At 43.6% G+C, this 20,864-nt stretch overlaps 2 protein-coding genes and 1 long non-coding RNA gene across 11 annotated transcripts in view; 2 read left to right on the top strand and 1 right to left on the bottom strand.

The window, feature by feature from the left end:
* LOC135234720 (uncharacterized) overlaps nt 1-16,796 on the bottom strand; it is a 42,983-nt gene extending 26,187 nt beyond the window's left edge. For 3 of the 9 annotated variants that reach the window (XM_064299589.1, XM_064299596.1, XM_064299595.1), the window contains exons 1-4: nt 15,799-16,796; nt 7,950-8,019; nt 7,442-7,777; nt 6,792-7,112 (exon numbers count right to left, since the gene is read on the bottom strand). In XM_064299589.1, the coding sequence (XP_064155659.1) occupies nt 6,792-7,112; nt 7,442-7,777; nt 7,950-7,992 (700 nt within the window). In that variant the 5' untranslated portion in view covers nt 7,993-8,019; nt 15,799-16,796. Of the gene's footprint in view, nt 1-1,642; nt 5,726-6,192; nt 6,481-6,791; nt 7,113-7,441; nt 7,778-7,949; nt 8,020-13,959; nt 14,099-15,798 lie in introns of those variants that run through there. The other 6 variants (XM_064299598.1, XM_064299597.1, XM_064299594.1 and 3 more) reach the window with 6 other exon arrangements.
* LOC135234721 (uncharacterized) lies at nt 10,215-19,895 on the top strand. Its single transcript, XM_064299599.1, has 4 exons — nt 10,215-10,367; nt 16,791-16,899; nt 17,050-17,330; nt 17,577-19,895. Exons 3-4 carry the CDS (start codon nt 17,064-17,066, stop codon nt 18,222-18,224), a joined length of 915 nt encoding a protein of 304 aa, XP_064155669.1. The 5' UTR covers nt 10,215-10,367; nt 16,791-16,899; nt 17,050-17,063; the 3' UTR covers nt 18,225-19,895.
* On the top strand, nt 13,934-19,895 carry LOC135234723 (uncharacterized). Its single transcript, XR_010324183.1, has 2 exons — nt 13,934-14,061; nt 19,268-19,895. It is a non-coding gene; the product is annotated as an uncharacterized LOC135234723 (long non-coding RNA).
* Nucleotides 19,896-20,864: the final 969 nt, after the last annotated feature.

The following is a 20,864-nucleotide window of genomic DNA, read 5'->3' as shown; positions in this document are numbered from 1 at the left end:
TCAGGACAGGGGATGGGGTATGTCCCTGCTTGGCTGCACCCATGTACCTCATGACCCCATTCAGGGAGCCGGTCCAAAATCCTGCTCAGGCCAGGTACAACCGACACCTTTCCACGGCCAGGCGTGTGGCAGAGAGGGCGATGTGGATGAAGGACCGGTGGCTCGGCATCTTCCTGAAGGCCTTTGAGGTAAAGAGACAGACATAAAAATACACACACACACACACACAGAGTGGGCGACTTGTGAACAGTTAATTCGGGGAATAGGTTACAAAGCAGGTCTGGGGAGAGAATTTTTGAAATCATCATTTAAAAAGGAAAATTCATGTGAAGATAAAAGTACATTCAAACTAACATGGATTAAAATCATTTTAAATCACACAGTTAAATAAAACTGTACTGTGATCCCAGGGGAAGTCTACCTTTGTGCCGGTGGTCGTGTCCACATGTGCCTTCCTCCACAACCTCTGCATCAGCAGCAATGGGGACATGGTGGAGCCAGATGTGGAGGGGGTCGACCACGAGGGGGAGGATGAGAGGCATCTCTACCAACCCAACGACTAGCTGCCCTGTCTGCTCCTGGCACTGCCAACTCTGCAGACTGGCAGCTGCAGTGTCTGCTCCTGGTACTGCCAACCCTGCAGACTGGCAGCTGCAGTGTCTGCTCCTGGTACTGCCAACCCTGCAGACTGGCAGCTGCCCTGTCTGCTCCTGGCACTGCCAACTCTGCAGACTGCGCTGCCTGTCGTCCTGGTACTGCCAACCTGCAGACTGGCAGTGCTGTATGCTCCTGGTACTGCCAACCCTGCAGACTGGCATGCCCTGTCTGCTCCTGTACTGCACCCTGCGACTGGCATGCCTGTCGCCTGGTACTGCCAACCCTGCAGACTGGCGGCTGCCCTGTCTGCTCCTGGCACTGCCAACCCTGCAGACTGGCAGCTGCCCTGTCCGCTCCTTGCTTTGTGTAAAAAAACTACCAATAAAGTTCTTTTTTAATTTACAGTTGTGGTTTCACCGTGTTGCTTTCTGTATGTCATTCTGTTTGGCTGTGTATTGCCGTGAAATGTGTAATTGGTAAGGCTGACTTGGGGGAGGGGTGTCATTAAACAACTGGGCAGTGTTACCATCTGCCATCTTGATTCAGTAAATTAGACAGGTTATTGTGTTGCTGGGAAGTGGTCTTGAACACTTCTACCCAATGTATTTATAGAGCTGCAATTAGTTATGGTTTAAAGCCAGTGTCAAGTGAAATAGATTTTGGTTTGTGCAGCTAATGAATGTCTACTATACTTTAGTCCTGGGGGTTGCCAGTGCTGGTCACGGAATGCAGCAGGTTATAATGGCCACAGTGTATTATGAGTACCTACTGCTCGTTTGTGTCCTGAGTAACAAAAGCTTGCGTTTTCTTGCTGTCCAGGACATGTATATAAATATAAAGTCCAATACATTAGTTTATATAGTTTTCAGAGACAAAGACCTGTCATTCCACCCTGAGATTAATTTAAGCACCATATGCAAAGATTCCATTTACTAGCCAATCAATTCGGATCACTGCGTGCATACCAAGACTGACCGTGCAGGCCTAGAGGTCTTAATTCCCTAAAGCACTTCATATATACCACAGACAGGGCATAGTAGAGGAATCACATTCAAGCTGCAAACAAGCTTTTTATTCTTCATTCACTACAATATTTTAATACATTTATCAGGTGCCTTTCTGAACACTCAAGGTCACCTTACATGGTATTAAAACATTGTACATTATCTGTGCAGTTTTAAGATCAAATAGATCATAAAATTTTAAAGCATGTAAGTTAATAAATAGTGCGTTGGTTGGTTCGTAATGACAAGACACTACAGATACATACATGATATTATTATTATTACATTACATTACATTACAGGCATTTGGCAGACGCTCTTATCCAGAGCGACGTACAACAAAGTGTATAACCATAACCAGGAACAAGTATGACGAAACCCCTAGAGAGAAGTACCGGTCCAAGTGCAGGGAACAACCGCATAGTTCAACTTGGACCCTGAGGTTAAACTGATTAACACTAACAACAAGAATGGCAACAACGCAATCTATGGAAAAAATACAAGTAGTCGTTCAGACAGTTAATGCACCTAAGTCACCTACGAAACAGCTGCCTAGTTACAACCCTAAGTTTAGTCATTTACAGGGGGGAAGGGAGGGATGGGGAGAGGTGCAGCCTGAAGCGTTGAGTCTTCAATCGCCGTTTGAAATGGGTCAGTGTCTCAGCTGTTCTGACCTCCACAGGGAGGTCATTCCACCATCGTGGGGCCAGAACAGACAGGAGACGTGTTCTGGAAGGGCAGGTACGAAGAGGGGGAGGTGCTAGGCGTCCTGAGGTAGCAGAACGGAGGGATCTGGCTGGCATGTAGGGTTTGAATATCTTGTGGAGGTATGCGGGGGCTGATCCCTTGAATGCCTATTATTATTAATTACATTTATATAGCACTTTTCCAAGTGCTCTACAGTGAAGGGGAACTCACCTCACCCACCACCAATGTGTAGCACCCACCTGGGTGATGCACGGCAGCCAATTTGCGCCAGAACGCTCACCACACATTAGCGAAGGTGGAGAGGGAGAGAACATTTATTTAGCCAATTAAGTCTGGGGATGATTTTTTAGTGGCAAGTTTGCGAGAACCAGATCTGGGATTTGGCCAGGACACCGGGGAACCCCCTACTCTTAGCGATAAGTGTCATGGGATCTTTAGTGACCACAGAAAGTCAGGACCTCGGTTTAACGTCTCATCCGAAAGACGGCATCTCCTACAGCACAGTGTCCCCGTCACTGCACTGGGGCATTGAGGTTTATTTGTACCAGAGGGAAGATTGCCCCCCCTACTTCGTTGGTGATCATTCCATTAGCATGTACAAAACAAATACAAAAATATAAGCTTTAATAACAAATAATTGTTATGGGAAGTTAAGCAGTTTGGTTGTAATACGGGATAAGATATTGGCACAGTATAGTACAATACAATTCCGTACATATAATGTAGAATGTAGTGACGAGTCAGACGTTACAGTATCAGTATTATAGTTCATAAGTGAAACGCTCTCTCAACAAGGTTGCTGGGTACCACTACACAGAACTATGAACTAATACCACGTAGTCTATGATTAGTATGAGACAGACAACAATCAGTAACACTCGACTCATAACACAAAGTTCTTTAACCATATTACATTACATTACAGGCATTTAGCAGACGCTCTTATCCAGAGCGACTTACACAACTTTTTTACATAGTATCCAATTACATTGTATCCATTTAATCAGCTGGATATATACTGAAGCAATGCAGGTTAAGTACCTTGCTCAAGGGTACAACGGCAGTGTCCATACCCGGGAATCGAACCTGCGACCTTTCGGTTACAAGCGCAGTTCCTTACCCACTGTGCCACACTCTGTCCATACAATGTGGTTTACCGTCTAGCCACTGTCTTGCTACTGCTGGCTCCGTACGGATGTATGCATAAATAGCTAACGGTACGTTAAACTTCGAATTATGGCGTTACTTATGAGTCGTAGTGTGGAGAGGAAGAGAGGAGAGCGGGAGGAGGAAGTGATCCCCAAGACCCAGCTGAGGCAGCACGCGCTAAGTTCAAAGCTGGAAAATGCAGCTTGGGATAGGCCAGCTTGATCAGCGACACCGGACTCCCAACACGAGCCCGTCAGTACTTCCAAGCGTAGACACACGGTTCCAAAGTGGTGCGAACACTCTTAAGTCCAACAGTACACCGATCCAGGGTTATTCGGCGGGGACACAGAGGCTAGGATAGCTTCCTAAAAATCAACGTGACCCACGGCTTGGGTACGAAGGAAAAAGGAAACATTTGAAAAAGAAGAAGGGTGGCTTCAGTGGTCATTGACCTGACCAGGAGAGTGCAGTCTGAGCTGTGATTGGCTGTTTTGAGAGCACACCTTCATATCACGTTCGCCTTTCCCATTGTGGGGCGGGTTTCAATAACTTTGGTAAATATTTATTTAGTTTTGATCTAGTTGGATAATTATTTAGCAATGCAAGAAAGGTGGATATACTTTGTACCCCGACCTTCGTTGTGAGTATTAAAATATACCCATACAAAACATGATTACTTTTGGTTCAGGTTACGAGAAGATGACGAATTATTTCTAAGTTGTGCAGGCTAGGGAACTCAGAAACGTGACACTGTAAGATTCTAATAGCCTGCACTCGCTTTGAGTTTTTCAGACCTGTTGGATATTGTAATTGTATTTGCTAATTATTCAATTAGACTTTCCTCCATTCGCTGGTGTGAATGGAGCGGCCTTGAAATACTGACGGTGCCCGCTAGTCGCCGGTGGTGCTCTATAGGGATACACAGCAATTATCTAGGCGTCGAGTTGGCACAGCACAAGGCTATCACACCATGGGGGTTCACACCGTTAGTGTGGTTAACATCGAATGAACAGTCCTTACTATGCCTCCTCTACATGCAAGGAGGTTGTTAATCCCCCCCAGTGTCTTAGAATTATGGGTATCTGGCATGAGGGGTCTGGCGATCCTGAAGGGAAGTGGAAGATAGTGTTGGAATATTGAAAGTAACAGACACAGACTCATTTGGGAGCTTATGCAGAAATAAAGCATTTGAGCCCTCAGAGAGGCGACCGCAGAGAAACAACTTACAACTGCCCTACAGGACACAGAGAGAGGGGGTTCATGGCTGTCAGGAAACAGAACGCATGCTGCTCTGCTGTTGGAACCTTAGGGATCTTCTGCATTGGCTATTTCAAGGTTTGCTGTCTTTATGAAGAACTTCCAGACTGCAAAGGCACTGCCAGCCAGAACCAGCAGCAACACCATCACTGCCACCACTATCCCAGCCACTGCACCAGCAGAGAGTCCCGCAGAGGCTGAGAGAGAACATGGAGAAAGAGGGACTCATTTGGGAGAAACAGAGAAGAGCAGGTAATAATCAGGAAGGAAGACTACAATAATAATATTAATAACAACAACAATGATAACAACAACAACAATAATACATTTAGCAAACATCCAGAGGGACTTACAAAAAGTGCCTCCATAAAGGTTCATACAACAAGCAGAGCTGATGCCAAGTTAGAAGTCTGATTAAAAGTAGTAGCTGTTACGACCCCAAAGGTCTAGGGGTACATGAGGTGAGTAACACATACACTCACTGGCCACTTCATTAGGTACACCTGTTCAACTGCAAACTGCACCCGTTTATGCAAATATCTAATCAGCCAACCATGTGGGAGCAACTCAATGCATTTAGGCATGCAGACATGGTCAAGACGATCTGCTGAAGTTTAAACCAAGCAGCAGAATGGGGAAGAAAGTTGATTTAAGTGACTTTGAACGTGTCATGGTTGTCGGTGCCAGACGGGCTGGTTTGAATATTTCAGAAACTGCTGATCTACTGGGATTTTCACACACAACCATCTCTAGGGTTTACAGAGAATGGTCCAAAAAAGAGAAAATATCCAGTGAGCGGCAGTTCTCTGGGCGAAAATGCCTTGTTGGTGGCAGAGGTCAGAGGAGAATGGCCAGACTGGTTTGAGCTGATAGAAAGGCAACAGTAACTTGAATAACCACTCGTTACAACCGAGGTATGCAGAAGAGCATCTCTGAACACACACCACGTCAAACCCTGAAGCAGATGGGCTACAGCAGCAGAAGACCACACCGGGTGCCACTGCTGTCACCTAATGAAGTGGCAGAGAGCTGCATTAGGCACGGGAGCACATAGTTTTTCTACCGTGTGACACGATGTGATTCAAACTTTATCATTTCAGTAAACTTCTTCAAACTAGATTACATCTCCTGTCATTCGCGTCAGACTGAAGTTACTGGTCCTTACAGCTCGCTTGCGGCTTATTTTGAGATCTAGAGGGAATGCCACTACAGCTAGGCTACATCTTAGAAACCATAGCCTAAGATTGCAAAAGCCTAAAACCTATACTTTTGTGTCTCTTATGTATATTGTGCTCAAGGGGACAATAAAACATTGGCATTGTGAAATTTTTTTTTATTTTATATTAATAATATTATTATTATTTCCATTATTTTCCCAATGGCTTGCAGCAGCCATAACTCAGTGGAATAACAGTGCACCAATAAGATGCTGAGCCCTGCGTCTGCACAAACACAGATCTGAAGAGGAGGATCGTACCTGAGACTTGCAGAGAGACAGAGCCGATGGTCTTCTTGGTCTCAGGATCGGTTACCTTGTAGACTCCGGCATCCTCCAGTGTCACACTCCTCAGCAAAAGGGTGTAGTTCTGTAGCTTACATCTCTGAGCACAACGCTTCCCGTACCTGGCTGGGCCTTTATTTGCATCGAGCATCATCACTTCATCTGAACCAAGGGCACTGAATGTTACCCTCACTGGGTCTGCGGTATAGAGCGGTATGGAGAGCAAACCACCGGCCTTCACTGTGAGGGTCTGGGGTGGGTGGCCTGTGAGGGCAGGGAATTCATTTACATATTTGCATATTTTACACTTTCATGTATATTTACAGGGGACATGAACACATTATCAACAGCAGTCAGCTTGATCATGTAAAAAGGTAAAAATGATACAGGGCAAATTATGGCATCCAAAAATGACTGGTGTCATCTTTCATCAATACCTCTGTGAATTATGAAACATTGTTACACTTGCCCTGATTAAACTTACCACATGAAAAAATAAATAATACACACCAGACACTTACACACCTGAGCTGCTTGGCTCCCCTACTGAACTGAAGATCTAAAGTGAATTTTACCTGTCACAACGAGACTGGCAGAATCTGGGTTCCCCCTCTCTTTCGGACTGTTGTAGAAGCACTGGTAGTCGTCTTCATCTGAAAACCGTGTCTGTCTGATGGTTAAAGACATGTTTCCATAGAGGGCTTGTTCTGGGGAAACTGAAGCTCTGTTCTCGAACCTGGGACCATATGTGATGGTGTTCTTATGGATCTGGTAAACTTTCTCTCCACCTCTCTTCCAGAGGATATCCAGATCACCAGCACGTGCTTGCATATTAATTTTCCCAATGCAAGGAAGACTGACGGACATTCCCATCGCTATAGAAACATTTGATGTGACTGAGATAGACAGAGACAGAAAAAGAGAGAAGGAAAGAGAGAGACAGGCAGACAGAGATTTACAAAGCATTCCTGGCATACAAGAGTTGAACAGCTCAACCTTGTTGCTTGGGGTAGATGAAGGCCCTGATGCAGCATATGCTATCCACTGCAAACCACCCAAGGCTTGTGGGTTTTATACAGACTGGAATGATCCTGTCCCCCGAAAAGCAATCGTAAGAATAATAATAGTAATATCCTTTGTCAAAAAACAGCTTTTAGGGCTATCAAATCCACAAGCACTAAAAACATTCACTCAGTCTGTCGGAAAAAAGGCAACATGCACTGACCTCTAATTTCTAGTTTCACATCTGAAAGAAGGATCTCAGTCTCATCCTTGTACTGGCACTTGTAAATGCCGAGGTCACTGTACACCACAGGACTGAGGGTGAGGCTGTAGTTTCCTGGCTCTGTTAGGTGGAAGGATTCCACCCGTCCCTGGAAGCCGTCTCCAGAGGAAAAGGCTCCGGTGTGGAGTTGGGCCACAAAAAGCCAATCAGGAAACTCATCCTGCTGAAACAACCAATCCACATCCCTGCTGGGGTCTCCATGGCAGGGAAGAGTGAGGGAACAGCCGAAGCTCACGAACGTGCGGACAGAGTAGACTGGAGGTACTGCCAGCTGGGCTAGGAGAGGGAAGTTGGATATTCAGTCACCATAAGAGAGAGAAAAATAACTGCCGTTGTACCGCATACATACATATATATATATATATCCAGCTGAATAAATAGTTGTAGTGTAAATGCTATGCAAGTCACTCTGGATAATACATTGAGTAGTGTACCTTAAGTTACTCACCCAACCGAAGCGCAACAAGGATTCCATAACCTGCAATTCTCATTTCCGGCTGGAATTGTTACTGAAAGATCTGAAAATGTAATGTTGGAAGAAAAAAAATTATGTGAAATTTCCTTAATTGCCATTGTCAGGCAGTCAAGGGATCAGCCCCTGCATACCTTCACAAGATATTCAAACCCTACATGCCAGCCAGATCCCTCCGTTCTGCTACCTCAGGACACCTAGCACCTCCCCCTCTTCGCACCTGCACTTCCAGAACACGTCTCCTGTCTGTTCTGGCACCACGATGGTGGAATGACCTCCCTGTGGAGGTCAGAACAGCTGAGACTGTGACCCATTTCAAACGACGACTGAAGACCCACCTCTTCAGGCTGCACCTCTCCCCATCCCTCCCTTCCCCCCTGTAAATGACTAAACTTAGGGTTGTAACTAGGCAGCTGTTTCATAGGTGACTTAGTTGATGCGCCTGTCTTAACGACTAATTGTATTTTTATTTTTATTTTTCCATAGATTGCGTTGTTGCCGTTCTCGTTGTTAGTGTTAACCAGTTTAACCATCAGGGTCCAAGTTGAACTATGCGGTTGTTCCCTGTACTTGGACCGGTACTTCTCTCTAGGGTTTTCGTCATACTTGTTCCTGGTTATGGTTATACACTTTGTTGTACGTCGCTCTGGATAAGAGCGTCTGCCAAATGCCTGTAATGTAATGTAATGTAATGTAATTGTGACTTTGAAATGGTCACTGTTCTTTTTTGTCTTTGTTTACATTTTATAAACTTCTGTTTTTTCAAAATGAAAGCAAGTTAATGACAGTGCACTGTCCTGACCCGGAGCACAAAAAGATTAGGCTAAAATTGAATGGTGACGGAGACGTTACATTGCAAGCCACCTACATATATTATGAGAACGTGATTCAATATTATTTAGCCATTACTTTGTGCAGTCAAAATTCATTTTAGAATATATTAAGGCAAAAAACTACAAGTGTAACTTTAAATAAGATGAGATAAGCTGTGCCACTCTGAAATGCCTGATTTGAGGATTTCATAACTTCCATTTGTTTTCATGTCTTGTGTCATTTTGTTATTCTGAGTATATTTGCGAAATACAGTACAGTTACAGCAGCATGATTTAGTAACACGTTTTGTGCATCACAAGATAGGATAAACCACACAGCAGGACCACAAACATGCTAATACGGTACGCATTCACTCACACACACAGGCGCGCAAGCACACACACACACACACACACACACTACACAGACTAATCTGTTACATGTGTTACGTCTATAAATATAAATCTCCAATTTCCCAGTGTATTTTGCCTTTCATTTAAGTGTATTTGCCCATAATACCGGTGACGCTATTTCCCTTTTTAAGTTCCGAGTAATCAATAACATGCAAAAGCAGGCTACTACATTTTTTTTGTTTGTTTTTTGTTGCATTTTTTAAATTAGCAGCGTGCCACTACCACCCATTTGAAACAACCGGCTAAACAAACGGACTAGCCTACTGTCCGTGGCATTACTAAAGAAAAGGGGACACTTACAACATCACTAATCTTAGCGACATGCTTCAAACATTGCCTATTTGTAAATTGTCTTGCTTGATAAAGGGACTGTCATTAATTATCGTTAACCATAATTAGCTAGACTAGCTTGCTTGTGGGCTAGTAGCCTATAGGATAACTTAACCTAATCTAAAGTTGGAAAATCCGATATGAACCGGTTTGTTCTATTTTGAGCATCGTAAATGTTGTTTCAACTGTGATGTTGTTTTATGACAGTGTATAAGAGTACACAGTAGGAATTTCACAGTATTGTTACCTGTTATCTCCAGATGTACAGCAGCGTGCATCCATAACATAAGTGGGCAATTGTGTCGATCAGGACAAAATAGCAGCGCCCGGTACTGCAGCTGAGGGGTCGCGATTTACGCATGGCGCTAAAACTGCGGACCCGTGCATATATATATATATATATATATATATATATATATATATATATATATATATATATATATATATATATATATAGGTTGGTGGTATTTATAAATTGTATTTTATATACAAGACAAATTATAAATGCCACCGACCAAAAGGGCCCCGTCGAGTGAGAGGGCAAAAGGGCAGGGGCTCAAGCCCCCCTTGAGGTCTATCTGTGCACGTGCCTGGTTCTGTGGCTTTGTTAACTGAAAACAGCTGCCTCCAAATAGTTTTTGTTCACTACATATGATTGCGTTAAGCCAAACGGAGAAGGGCCTCACACTGGTCTTTTCCTGGGGCCTCCAAACCACTAAAACCGCCCCTGCCCACACTTCCCTTAGATTGTCCCACCCACATTTTCAATGCTTCCTACGCCCATGCAATATATGAACACTCAGTCTCAAAAGGGACATCTCTACGCGTAAAACCAGCGGTAAGGTTGTATATTTATTCAATATTTAGTCCCATATATCGACTGTAGAATGACATGATATAAGTTTTAAACTTTTTCTTGTTTATTTCGTTATTCAGTGAGCAGCGTTTTCGCTGCTGTATTGGCCTATCTTCGGGCTCTTGTCGGGTTTATCTTGTTGCTATGACGGAATACGATTTTCAGTGGTGAAAGAATATTTTTATGAATGCCAAGATAGATAATATTGTCCACAGTGTCATGGGTGGGGGTGTAGTTGTAGATGAGACTGCAGGGAGGATGTGCGTGTTAAATGAACGACCAGAGCGACAATGGTGGCGCTGCGAAACTCCGTATTCGGCATAGTTGTCGTGTATCGTCTACTAATGAAACTATAACAACGCTTTTCTGTTTTTAAAGCGCTATTCGCAAGGGACTACTATTACCTACTTCATTCGCACGGCATAAGCTAACGACGCTGAAGTTGGCTCCCGATTCGCAGATCCCGATTCGAAATTTCCGGTCCACCTTAAATCAGTTGCGTTATATGATCGGATGGTTTCGCGGTTTGCAAAGGCTATAATTAGCTTCTAAAAGTGAGATACGGCTCAAGTGAGAAAGTGAACAAAGGTGGTGATTTGAAATTAGTTTTTTTATTATTATTTTTTATTTTGTTACGTTCACATGACATGTCGCTTTCTGTAATATTGAAATATCAGATACCCAAGTGTCACGCATCTTGCTTTTTCCTCAAAATATAATCGTCTCAACATTACGTGAGTATGAGAGAACAGGAAATAATGTACATTTTAAATGGTGTGGATGAAATATCACTGCACCATATGCAAATAAAACTCCAAACTGTCTATATAAACAAATAGGCTACAGTAATAAAAATCCTATTGAAAAATGGACATATTAGATGAATATTAAAGTTTGTATAAGTATTTCTCTCCAAATGTAAAAGTTCAGAAAATTCTGACTCTTGTAGCTGGCAGAAGGGGCCCTGGTCTACAGCCTACCCCATTTCTGTGAAATTTTACTGTAGCATTTTTTAATAATCCTACTTCAAACTTTCCATGTAATCCAGTAGAGGCCAATTGAAGAAAGTGAATTTTTGGATTGAAATATCTCTCCAAATGTAAAAGTTCAGAAACTTCTGACTCTTGTAGCTGGCAGAAGGGGCCCTGGTCTACAGCCTACCCCATTTCTGTGAAATTTTACTGTAGCATTTTTTAATAATCCTTACTCAAACGTTCCTTGTACTCCAATAGATGGCAATTGAATAATATGAAAGTTTGTATAAGTATTTCTCTCCTAATGTAAATGTTCAGAAAATTCTGATATCCTCTAATATCTCTTTGCTACGAATACCTTCTTCTTCTTAAAGGATTTCCGGCAGTTTTGACGCTTCAAGGCGTATTACTGCCCTCCACTGGTCTATTAGTCAAACTCATAATTTTTAAAATAATATAAATAAAGTAAAGTAACAAAATGAAAAATAAAAAATAAATAAATAAAATAAAAAATACTAATAATAATAATAACAATAACAATTTGCTCAATAGACACTCAACCTAAATCCGTGAGAATATTCCAGTAGCTAACAAAAATGCCACTACTTTCTTCTCAATTAGTTCCCGATTCTTTATATCTCGACCAAGCAAAGTTTTAAAAGAAAAGGAAGAAATACCTAACTCTGAGGCATCTTTGAATAATACCCTCCTCTCTTTCCTATATTTCTTACATGTTATAATAACATGCTCAACTGTCTTGGGCATACCACACTCACATAGCCCATCTGGATGTTTTCCCTATCATCTTTAAACACTGGTTTAGCCCACAGTGCCCCAATCTTAATCTAGTCAGTTTTACTGTAATGACCCTTTCTCTTGACATGACATTATTTTTTATTTTATTTTCAATCAGCCTTTGCCTGAACAGTACCCAGCTTATACATAAATGGTAAATGGACTGCACTTATATAGCGCTTTTATCCAAAGCGCTTTACAATTGATGCCTCTCATTCGCCAGAGCAGTTAGGGGTTAGGTGTCTTGCTCAAGGACACTTCGACACGCCCAGGGCGGGGTTTGAACCGGCAACCCTCCGACTGCCAGACAATCGGTCTTACCTCCTGAGCTATGTCGCCGCCTAATTTAGCAGCAGATCCAGAAACAATACATCCATATTCAAGAGCAGATCTTATCATTGTGTCAGGTTGCGTGGGGGGTTGGGACCCAAACGCAGAGGGTGGAAAAAATACAAACACCAAATGAAAGAACAAAAAGACTACTTGAAACAAGGAAACAAACGGGAACAAAAAGCCTCGCAGGGCAAATTTCAACAAATGACGGAAAACTTCAAAACACTGGAACAAAAAAAATCTAGGAAATCCAAAACATAAGGGAATCGGAACATGGGCAGGAACGCATGGAGCAGGTACATGGGTAGGGGCGCACAAAACAACCAGACATAACCACAAAGATCCAGCACCTGAGTCAAGGAAGAGGGAAACTTAAATAGAACAGACACTGACGAGACACAGGAGGGCACCATGAACAATCAGGCCACAGAGAGGGAAGGGAAAACGAGACAACCAGCAACTAATAATAGGACAATTGAAAACAATCATACAATTAACACAGGGGGAGCAGGACACAAAACAGAAGTGCCGCCATCTGGCGGCCCAACAGGGAAAACGCAGACCGGAACACAGGACCATGACACATTGCTTGGTAAATTAAGAACATTGACTCCCTCCCTGCTCCCCAGTTTCTTCCCGCTAAGCTTCGCAGGACATTTAATATTTTTCCACATTTACCAATTATTTTATCTATGTGTAACAAAGAAAATCCGGAAGAAAATATTCAGCAACTGAATTAAATCGTTTGAATCTTTTGGTACGTAATATGCTGTCCCAGCACGAATGCATAACATTTTATAAAACGAATACTAAAGCAAGAAAAGAACAGAAGAGCACACGTGTTATAATTCCAAGACGTTGGCATTATACCCCTGGGTTGTAGAAATTTATCATTGTTATTTGTCCTAATGAACTCCATACTTCAACACCAACACACTCAAGGTTGGTATTAAAATCAGTTATTTTATATTGAATACCTCTTTTAATAAACGTAGCACATCCCCCTCCAGACCTATTATATCTATCTTTCCTTAAACTCTCATACCCTGGTATTACAAAGCCTAAGCATGGTTTTAACCAAGATTCCTGAACACAAATAATTTCTGGTTTATCATTAAAAGCAGCCACAAATCTTTTAAATTCTTGTCCATTTGCAATTAAACTCCTTGCGTTCCATTGAAGGATGTAAAACATCCAGAAATTAAGCAGTATCGTCACCCTCTTCATTATCATTTTCGCTTTCACCTTCCATAACCAACCCTTGCGGCTCAGGCATAGATTGTTTCTCTTTCATGTAGCTGTGAAGACGCTCAGGTAGGAAATTCCTTGTACCCAGAAACCTTTCTGCTGCACTCACCACAAGTTTTATAACGTCTGATCTCTTCTCCTTAAGATTTAGTAGCAACCAGTACATCAACAATAAACGCCAAAAGCGATTCCTTCTGCAGCAACAAGGTGTCTGGTGGTATTACCTGAGATACCGATGGTGGAAGCGGCTGACTAGCCGGCACAGCTCTGCTCATATTATTAACAGCCGCACTTCGTCCACTTTCAACTCTCTTCATCGCCTCGGAGTAAGACACTTTTTGTTGGTCTCTAACTGTCTGTATTTGTCTTGTCTTCTCATGATGTACACAGCTGCGAAAAGAAACCACATGGGCACCCACGCAAGTACAACATTTTGGATCTGGCGCCTTGCATTGCTTGATATCAGGATCATCACTTCAAGCTGATCTACAGCTTTACAAGTACAAAACTTAGTTCAGAGATATTTCACTTCGGTATAACATAAGTAAGTTTTGTGGAGCCCAACACATTGTACTTACATAGCTTTGCCTCCTGCTGACCGTCAACGTTAACAGAATCGCTTTTCCTCACAGTTGTCAGGCTCCCTCTTCATTAATTTTCGGGACAACCGAGAGAAACAGAGACGCTGTTAACGGACAGCAGATGTTGCTTCACGCTACGAAAACACAATGGTGTCGCCTCCAGAAAATAATTTATGTTATGTCGAAGTGAAATATCTCTTTAATCGGCTACCTTGCTGTGGTTAGCAAGCTAGCTATTTAGCTTTCTGGCGAACCAGAGCTAACGTTATACTTACCTTCATAACCGAATATAAACTTCTCAAAAAAGAATGTATAGCCCTTGTCTAGTTCAGACCGCTTAACGTTCACTGGCAATGCTTCGACAATGCGGATAACATCGGACAGTGAACTTTGGCAGAGCTATTAGAGCTATTATTATTATTATTATAACACACATCGCTGTTTAGGATCAGTAGCAACGGTAAACGGAAACAAAGTATCCCTACATCAGGTTTTGGTCGTCATCTTGTGAAATAGGCCTATTAGTAGGCTAACCCATTTGCCAGGATTCTCGCGTAAAACCCATTGCCTATCATTCGTTCCAAATTTTCAGTCAATGTTAAAGGATTTGAAGACCTAAATCCCACAGACCCTTCTTTCTGATCTTTCATTTTGAACAGAATTTTAAACTCTTCAACATCTCCAGTCTCTTATTTTAGCCCCATCTCTTACACTTGAATTACCGGGCCTTTCACTGGACGCTGTTCTCGTCTAGTCAGATTTTTGTCCTTCTTTCAAACTAGCCACAGACTGCCATTCTCCCTCCCCCAAAACGCCCTTCCCACTCTTGGCAGCTGCCATAGAGCTGAACCCCTTTCTCGCCTTCCCTTGATCTATTATACAGATTTAACAGTTTACAATCAACCAAATAAATATATATAAAATATATATATATAAAAAATAAAATAAAAAGAATTCAAAGAATATTTCCAACGGCTTGCAGGCAAGCTAAGCAGCCGCGTTTTGAGACTTCCTAGGCGTTGCAGTTTTAAGGTAAAACTCAAGCTTCGCACTCTACGGCCAACTCAACCAAACAGTCAGCATTCGTAGTCGGACGAACAGTTGGAGGAGTTGCAGAGATGATAGGAATTACTAGGTAGGAATGGGAATTACTAGGTAACTGTCGTGCAAGGTGGTGCACGACAGTCTGCTGTCTGCTGTCCACCACCTTGCACGACAGTTACCTAGTAATTGCTATTTTGACGACAGCTACTGACGCTATCATCTCTGCAACTCCTCCAACTGTTCGTCCGACTACGAATACCATTCCACCCTGTCCAACTAAAATACATCACTAGATAATAACCACTGGGGTATAATCGCAAACAATGATAATAAACACAATGACAAGCCGCACAGTTGGTCATGCTAGTTCAGTGTTAGCCTGCTCTCGTTTTCAAACCACATATATTCATGCATTTAGAGAACTTTGATTAATCTCACCTGGCTTCCTTTTGTATTTTCGTGCAAAAAGTTTCACATTTTAGGCCACTAACTTGTTCTTTTGAAGTTTGTTTGTTCTCGTACAGTTCAGTGGCCTGCACCTGTCTCAGGCTTCAGAAGTAGTGTCGTCTTTTTTTTCGGGTCATTAGCATTTTCGAGACTTCCGGGTCAAATCCATGTCTATGGATAAACCGAGCTCCGTGAAGCTAGCAACAATTAGACTTCCTTTATATAACTTCCGGTAAAAACTTCTATTGAGTTCCGGCCGTTATTCTACCAAAATAAAAGCACAGAATTAACATTAATAGCGCTTTATTACGCTAATAACATCACAGTGACCACGTTTTCTGAACTTTCATGGAGACTTACCTTTATTTAAAAACATTTCAGATACAATTTGTACACAATCGCTAGCTACTATAGATAAATTACAACCGTTGATTTCTCGACCGTGAATTTTGTAGCTATTATGTACTTTTGTCGCATGCAGGCAGGCTTGTATGGATACTTGAAGTGGCGGTTGCCAGAACGCGACCGTTGTTGTGGAGCTGAAAAGGGATTTTCGCCTGTCGAGGCAAACGGTGAATGCCTTGGTCCACTCTCTGGGGATTGAAAAGGAGCACGGATGGGGGAAAGCCCTGGAGGTTGGCATGATTTATCCTGGCAGGCTAGTGCTACCTCCTATTGGGTGGTGTCAGAGGACTTACCTGTCTCCAGCGCCACCGTCCCTGATGTCCATACAACGGGTCGCTGAGGACGTCTTGGGGAAATTCAAGGGGGCGATCCATTTTCCCTCAGAAGATGAGCTGTAGGACACTGGTGCCAGTTTTGCCCGTCTGGCTCAGAAGATGAGCTGGAGGAGACTGGTGCCAGTTTTGCCCGTCTGGCTCAGAAGATGAGCTGTAGGACACTGGTGCCAGTTTTGCCCGTCTGGCTCAGAAGATGAGCTGGAGGTGACTGGTGCTCACTTTGCCCTCTGGCTGTCTCCCCAGCTTCGGACATGTGACTGGAAGTGTCGACAGAAGTCCCCGGCGCTCAACAAAGACGACAACAGGAAGCCATTCCACTTCATTCAGCTCCAGGAGATCTGCGAGCACAAAGGTGGCTCCCCGAACATGTTCACAGGCCTCCCTGGTGCTGCGAGCACAAAGGTGGCTCCCTGAACGTGTTCACAGGCCTCCCTGATGCTGCGAGCACAAAGGTGGCTCCCTGAACGTGTTCACAGGCCTCCCTGGTGCTGCGAGCACAAAGGTGGCTCCCCGAACATGTTCACAGGCCTCCCTGGTGCTGTCCATGACGCGCGGGTCCAGCGGTGGAGCTCAGTTTACTTGGGGCAACTCACTCCGCCTCCGGGATGGTGCGTCATTCAGGACAGGGGATGGGGTATGTCCCTGCTTGGCTGCACCCATGTACCTCTCCAAAATCCTGCTCAGGCCAGGTACAACCGACACCTTTCCACGGCCAGGCATGTGGCAGAGAGGGCGATGTGGATGAAGGACCGGTGGCTCGGCATCTTCCTGAAGGCCTTTGAGGTAAAGAGACAGACATAAAAATACACACACTCACACACACACACACACACACACACGGAGTGGGCGACTTGTGAACAGTTAATTCAGGGAATAGGTTACAAAGCAGGTCTGGGGAGAGAATTTTTGAAATCATCATTTAAAACGGTAAATTCATGTGAAGATGAAAGTACAGTAACATTCAAACTAACATGGATTAAAATCATTTTAAATCACACACAGTTAAATAAAACTGTACTGTGATCCCAGGGGAAGTCTACCTTTGTGCCGGTGGTCGTGTCCACATGTGCCTTCCTCCACAACCTCTGCATCAGCAGCAATGGGGACATGGTGGAGCCAGATGTGGAGGGGGTCGACCACGAGGGGGAGGATGAGAGGCATCTCTACCAACCCAACGACCAGCTGCCCTGTCTGCTCCTGGCACTGCCAGCTCTGCAGACTGGCAGCTGCCCTGTCTGCTCCTGGTACTGCCAACCCTGCAGACTGGCAGCTGCAGTGTCTGCTCCTGGTACTGCCAACTCTGCAGACTGGCAACTGCCCTGTCTGCTCCTGGTACTGCCAACCCTGCAGACTGGCAACTGCCCTGTCTGCTCCTGGTACTGCCAACCCTGCAGACTGGCGGCTGCCCTGTCTGCTCCTGGTACTGCCAACCCTGCAGACTGGCAGCTGCCCTGTCTGCTCCTGGTACTGCCAACCCTGCAGACTGGCAGCTGCCCTGTCTGCTCCTGGTACTGCCAACCCTGCAGACTGGCAGCTGCCCTGTCTGCTCCTGGTACTGCCAACCCTGCAGACTGGCAGCTGCCCTGTCTGCTCCTGGTACTGCCATCCCTGCAGACTGGCTTTATTGCGGAGGAGGTAATGATTCTAAAACTAACTCGGAATGTACTTCTTAAATGACAAACTTACTAGTGCGCACAGTAAGTTTTTTTTTTTTTGATGTTCCAGAGTTTTAATCGGCCAAAATACTATATAGCATTTTTTTTTCTGCCATTTGATTAGGTAAACCTGTGATCGGGACAGGCCGATGGCAACATGTGGCTACACGCCTACCAAGCTAGCTGTAGCAGGCATCTCTTCTTCAGCTTTTCGTCCTCGTCTTCAGTATAAGTTGTTATCCAGCAGATGGCGTTTTGTTCCATTCCTAGAGCACTTGGCACAGGTGAGCTAGGGTCCCATAAGACTCACTCCCCTTGGCTTTCCCCCATTCGGTAAGCGTTTAGTGTTTATTAAAATACTGGATTTTGGTCTTTGTATGTTGCGCCTCTTTGTGTTTGGTTTGAGCGTTTGAGAGAGAGAGAGAGAGAGAGCGGAAACACTGCATTTGGTTAAACTGGAAGGTTTCTTAATTTCACTTTAATTCAGTGAGGCCCAAAACCAGAACTTTTGATAACAACTGAACTGCAGGAGCTATTAAGGATGAGCCCTTTCCTGAACCTGGTTTTACTTTGGACTTAGATGGTCTAACAGGACCTGCGCTCGAATGTAAGAGTGTAGAAAATCCAGATCTGTACATACTGAACAGTAAGGCACTATACTGATGTTGTGTAAAGGCTTCAAACGGTTAATTAAATGGAAGAACAGACACTGAGAGGAAAACCTACATCCAGATAGTGCTGTTAAACCAGTGTGGTATGGAAGCATAATCCCTACATTGAGTTGACAGTGGAAACACAAAAAGACTCCTCTGTGGACATTTCTAAAAGAAAACTTAAGACATATCTTTTTAGCCTGGCTTTTACTTAAGGTGCCTCATCATTTGTTGTTTTATTCATCTATTGTTGTTTTATTCTTTTATTATTTTATTTGTTGTTTTGCTTTTTTTGTGCCTTTGCTTATTGTCTTTTGGTCATGTGCAGCACATTGGGCTACAGCCACTGTATGAAATGTGCTATATGAATAAAGATTGATTGATTGATTGAAACTGGGCTTTTGGGGTTCAGGGAGAGAAGGATCTGATTCGGACACAGGGAGACGGGGTCCGAGGAGAGAAGGATCTGATTTGGACACAGGGAGATGGGGTCCAGGGCCGTCAGGAATCAGACCACATGCTCTTCTGCCATTCTCATCTTCAGCACTGGTTGCTTGGTAACGGACTACAGGCTTTGCTCTCTTTATCAGGCTCTTCTGGACTGTAAAGGCACAGCCTGCCCCCAACACCACCAGCACACCACCAGAAACCCTACACTAAAGGCTTCAACAGGCCATTTTCATACTTTCTGGAGCCAGGTAGTCTATAGGCCCATACATTTCAATACATTGTGAAAATACACTCATTTTATGCAAATTCCATAAGAACTGTTAGTCTAATTAAAAGGGAATCAGTCTTCTTTTCAATAATTGTCAGGCCTTAGTACACTGATAGGCAACAATCATTGTTTGATAAATGTTTTATTTAGCAATTCTGTGGAAAAACAGCTAAATTGACAAAGCTAGGCTACATCTTAGAAACCATAGCCTAAGATTGCAAAAGCCTAAAACCTATACTTTTGTGTCTCTTATATGTATTGTGCTCAAAGGGACAATAAAACATGAGGCATTGTGGAAAAAAATTAATTTTATTTTATATTATTTTTGTTATTTCCATTATTTTCCCAATGGCTTGCAGCAGCCATAGCTCAGTGGAATAACAGAGTGCACCAATAAGATTCTGAGCCCTGCGTCTGCACAAACACAGATCTGAAGAGGAGGACCGTACCTGAGACTTGCAGAGAGACTGAGCTGATGGTCTTCTTGGTCTCAGGATCGGTCACCTTGTAGACTCCGGCATCCTCCAGTGTCACTCTCCTCAGCAAAAGGGTGTAGTTCTGGGCCAGAAGCTTACATCTCTGAGCACAATGCTCCCCATACCTGGCTGGGCCTTTATTTGCATCGAGCATCATCACTTCATCTGAACCAAGGGCACTGAATGTTACCCTCACTGGGTCTGTGGTATAGAGCGGTATTGAGAGCAAACCACCGGCCTTCACTGTGAGGGTCTGGGGAGGGTGGCCTGTGAGGAAAGGGAATTCATTTACATATTTGCATATTTTACACTTTCATGTATATTTACAGGGGATATGAACACATCAGCAGCAGTCAGCTTGTTCATGTAAAAAAGTAAAAATAATATATGGCAAATTATGGCATCCAAAAATTACTGGTGTCATTTTTCATCAAATCTGAGGTGCATTACACAATATTTCTGTAAATTATTAAAGATTTTTATGTTTGCACTGATTAAAAGTAATTTAAGAAAGAATGTAGAGAGAGAGAGAGAGAGAGAGCTTTGCAAAGCATTCCTGGCATACAGGAATTGAACACCCCCCCCCCACTCCCCCACTCCCCACTCTCTGGAATGCCATGCTAAAAACCATTGGGAAATTAGAGAACGTCTGAGACAGGTATTACGATAATAGAACGTTGGCGTTGGTGGTCGCTATCAGCCGGTCTCCGCTATCAGCACGTCTAGGAATCCGTACATGTTCACAGTTGTAACCTATTTTTTACAGTCTCTGAACCTAAGTCGCAGGACGCAAAATAGCCGTTAGGAAAGCAGTT

This window comes from Anguilla rostrata, chromosome 11 (genome assembly GCF_018555375.3).
Source record: "Anguilla rostrata isolate EN2019 chromosome 11, ASM1855537v3, whole genome shotgun sequence".
NCBI lineage: Eukaryota > Metazoa > Chordata > Actinopteri > Anguilliformes > Anguillidae > Anguilla > Anguilla rostrata.
The sequence above is the reverse complement of the archived record's forward strand: the minus strand, read 5'-3'. Positions and strand labels throughout refer to the sequence as shown.

Excerpts from the sequence above, each read along its gene's own strand:
- LOC135234721 (XM_064299599.1), top strand. The coding sequence starts at position 17,064 with ATGTTCACAGGCCTCCCTGGTGCTGTCCATGACGCGCGGGTCCAGCGG. Across the intron at positions 17,331-17,576 it reads TCTTCCTGAAGGCCTTTGAG|GGGAAGTCTACCTTTGTGCC; the intron begins GTAAAGAGACAG and ends CTGTGATCCCAG.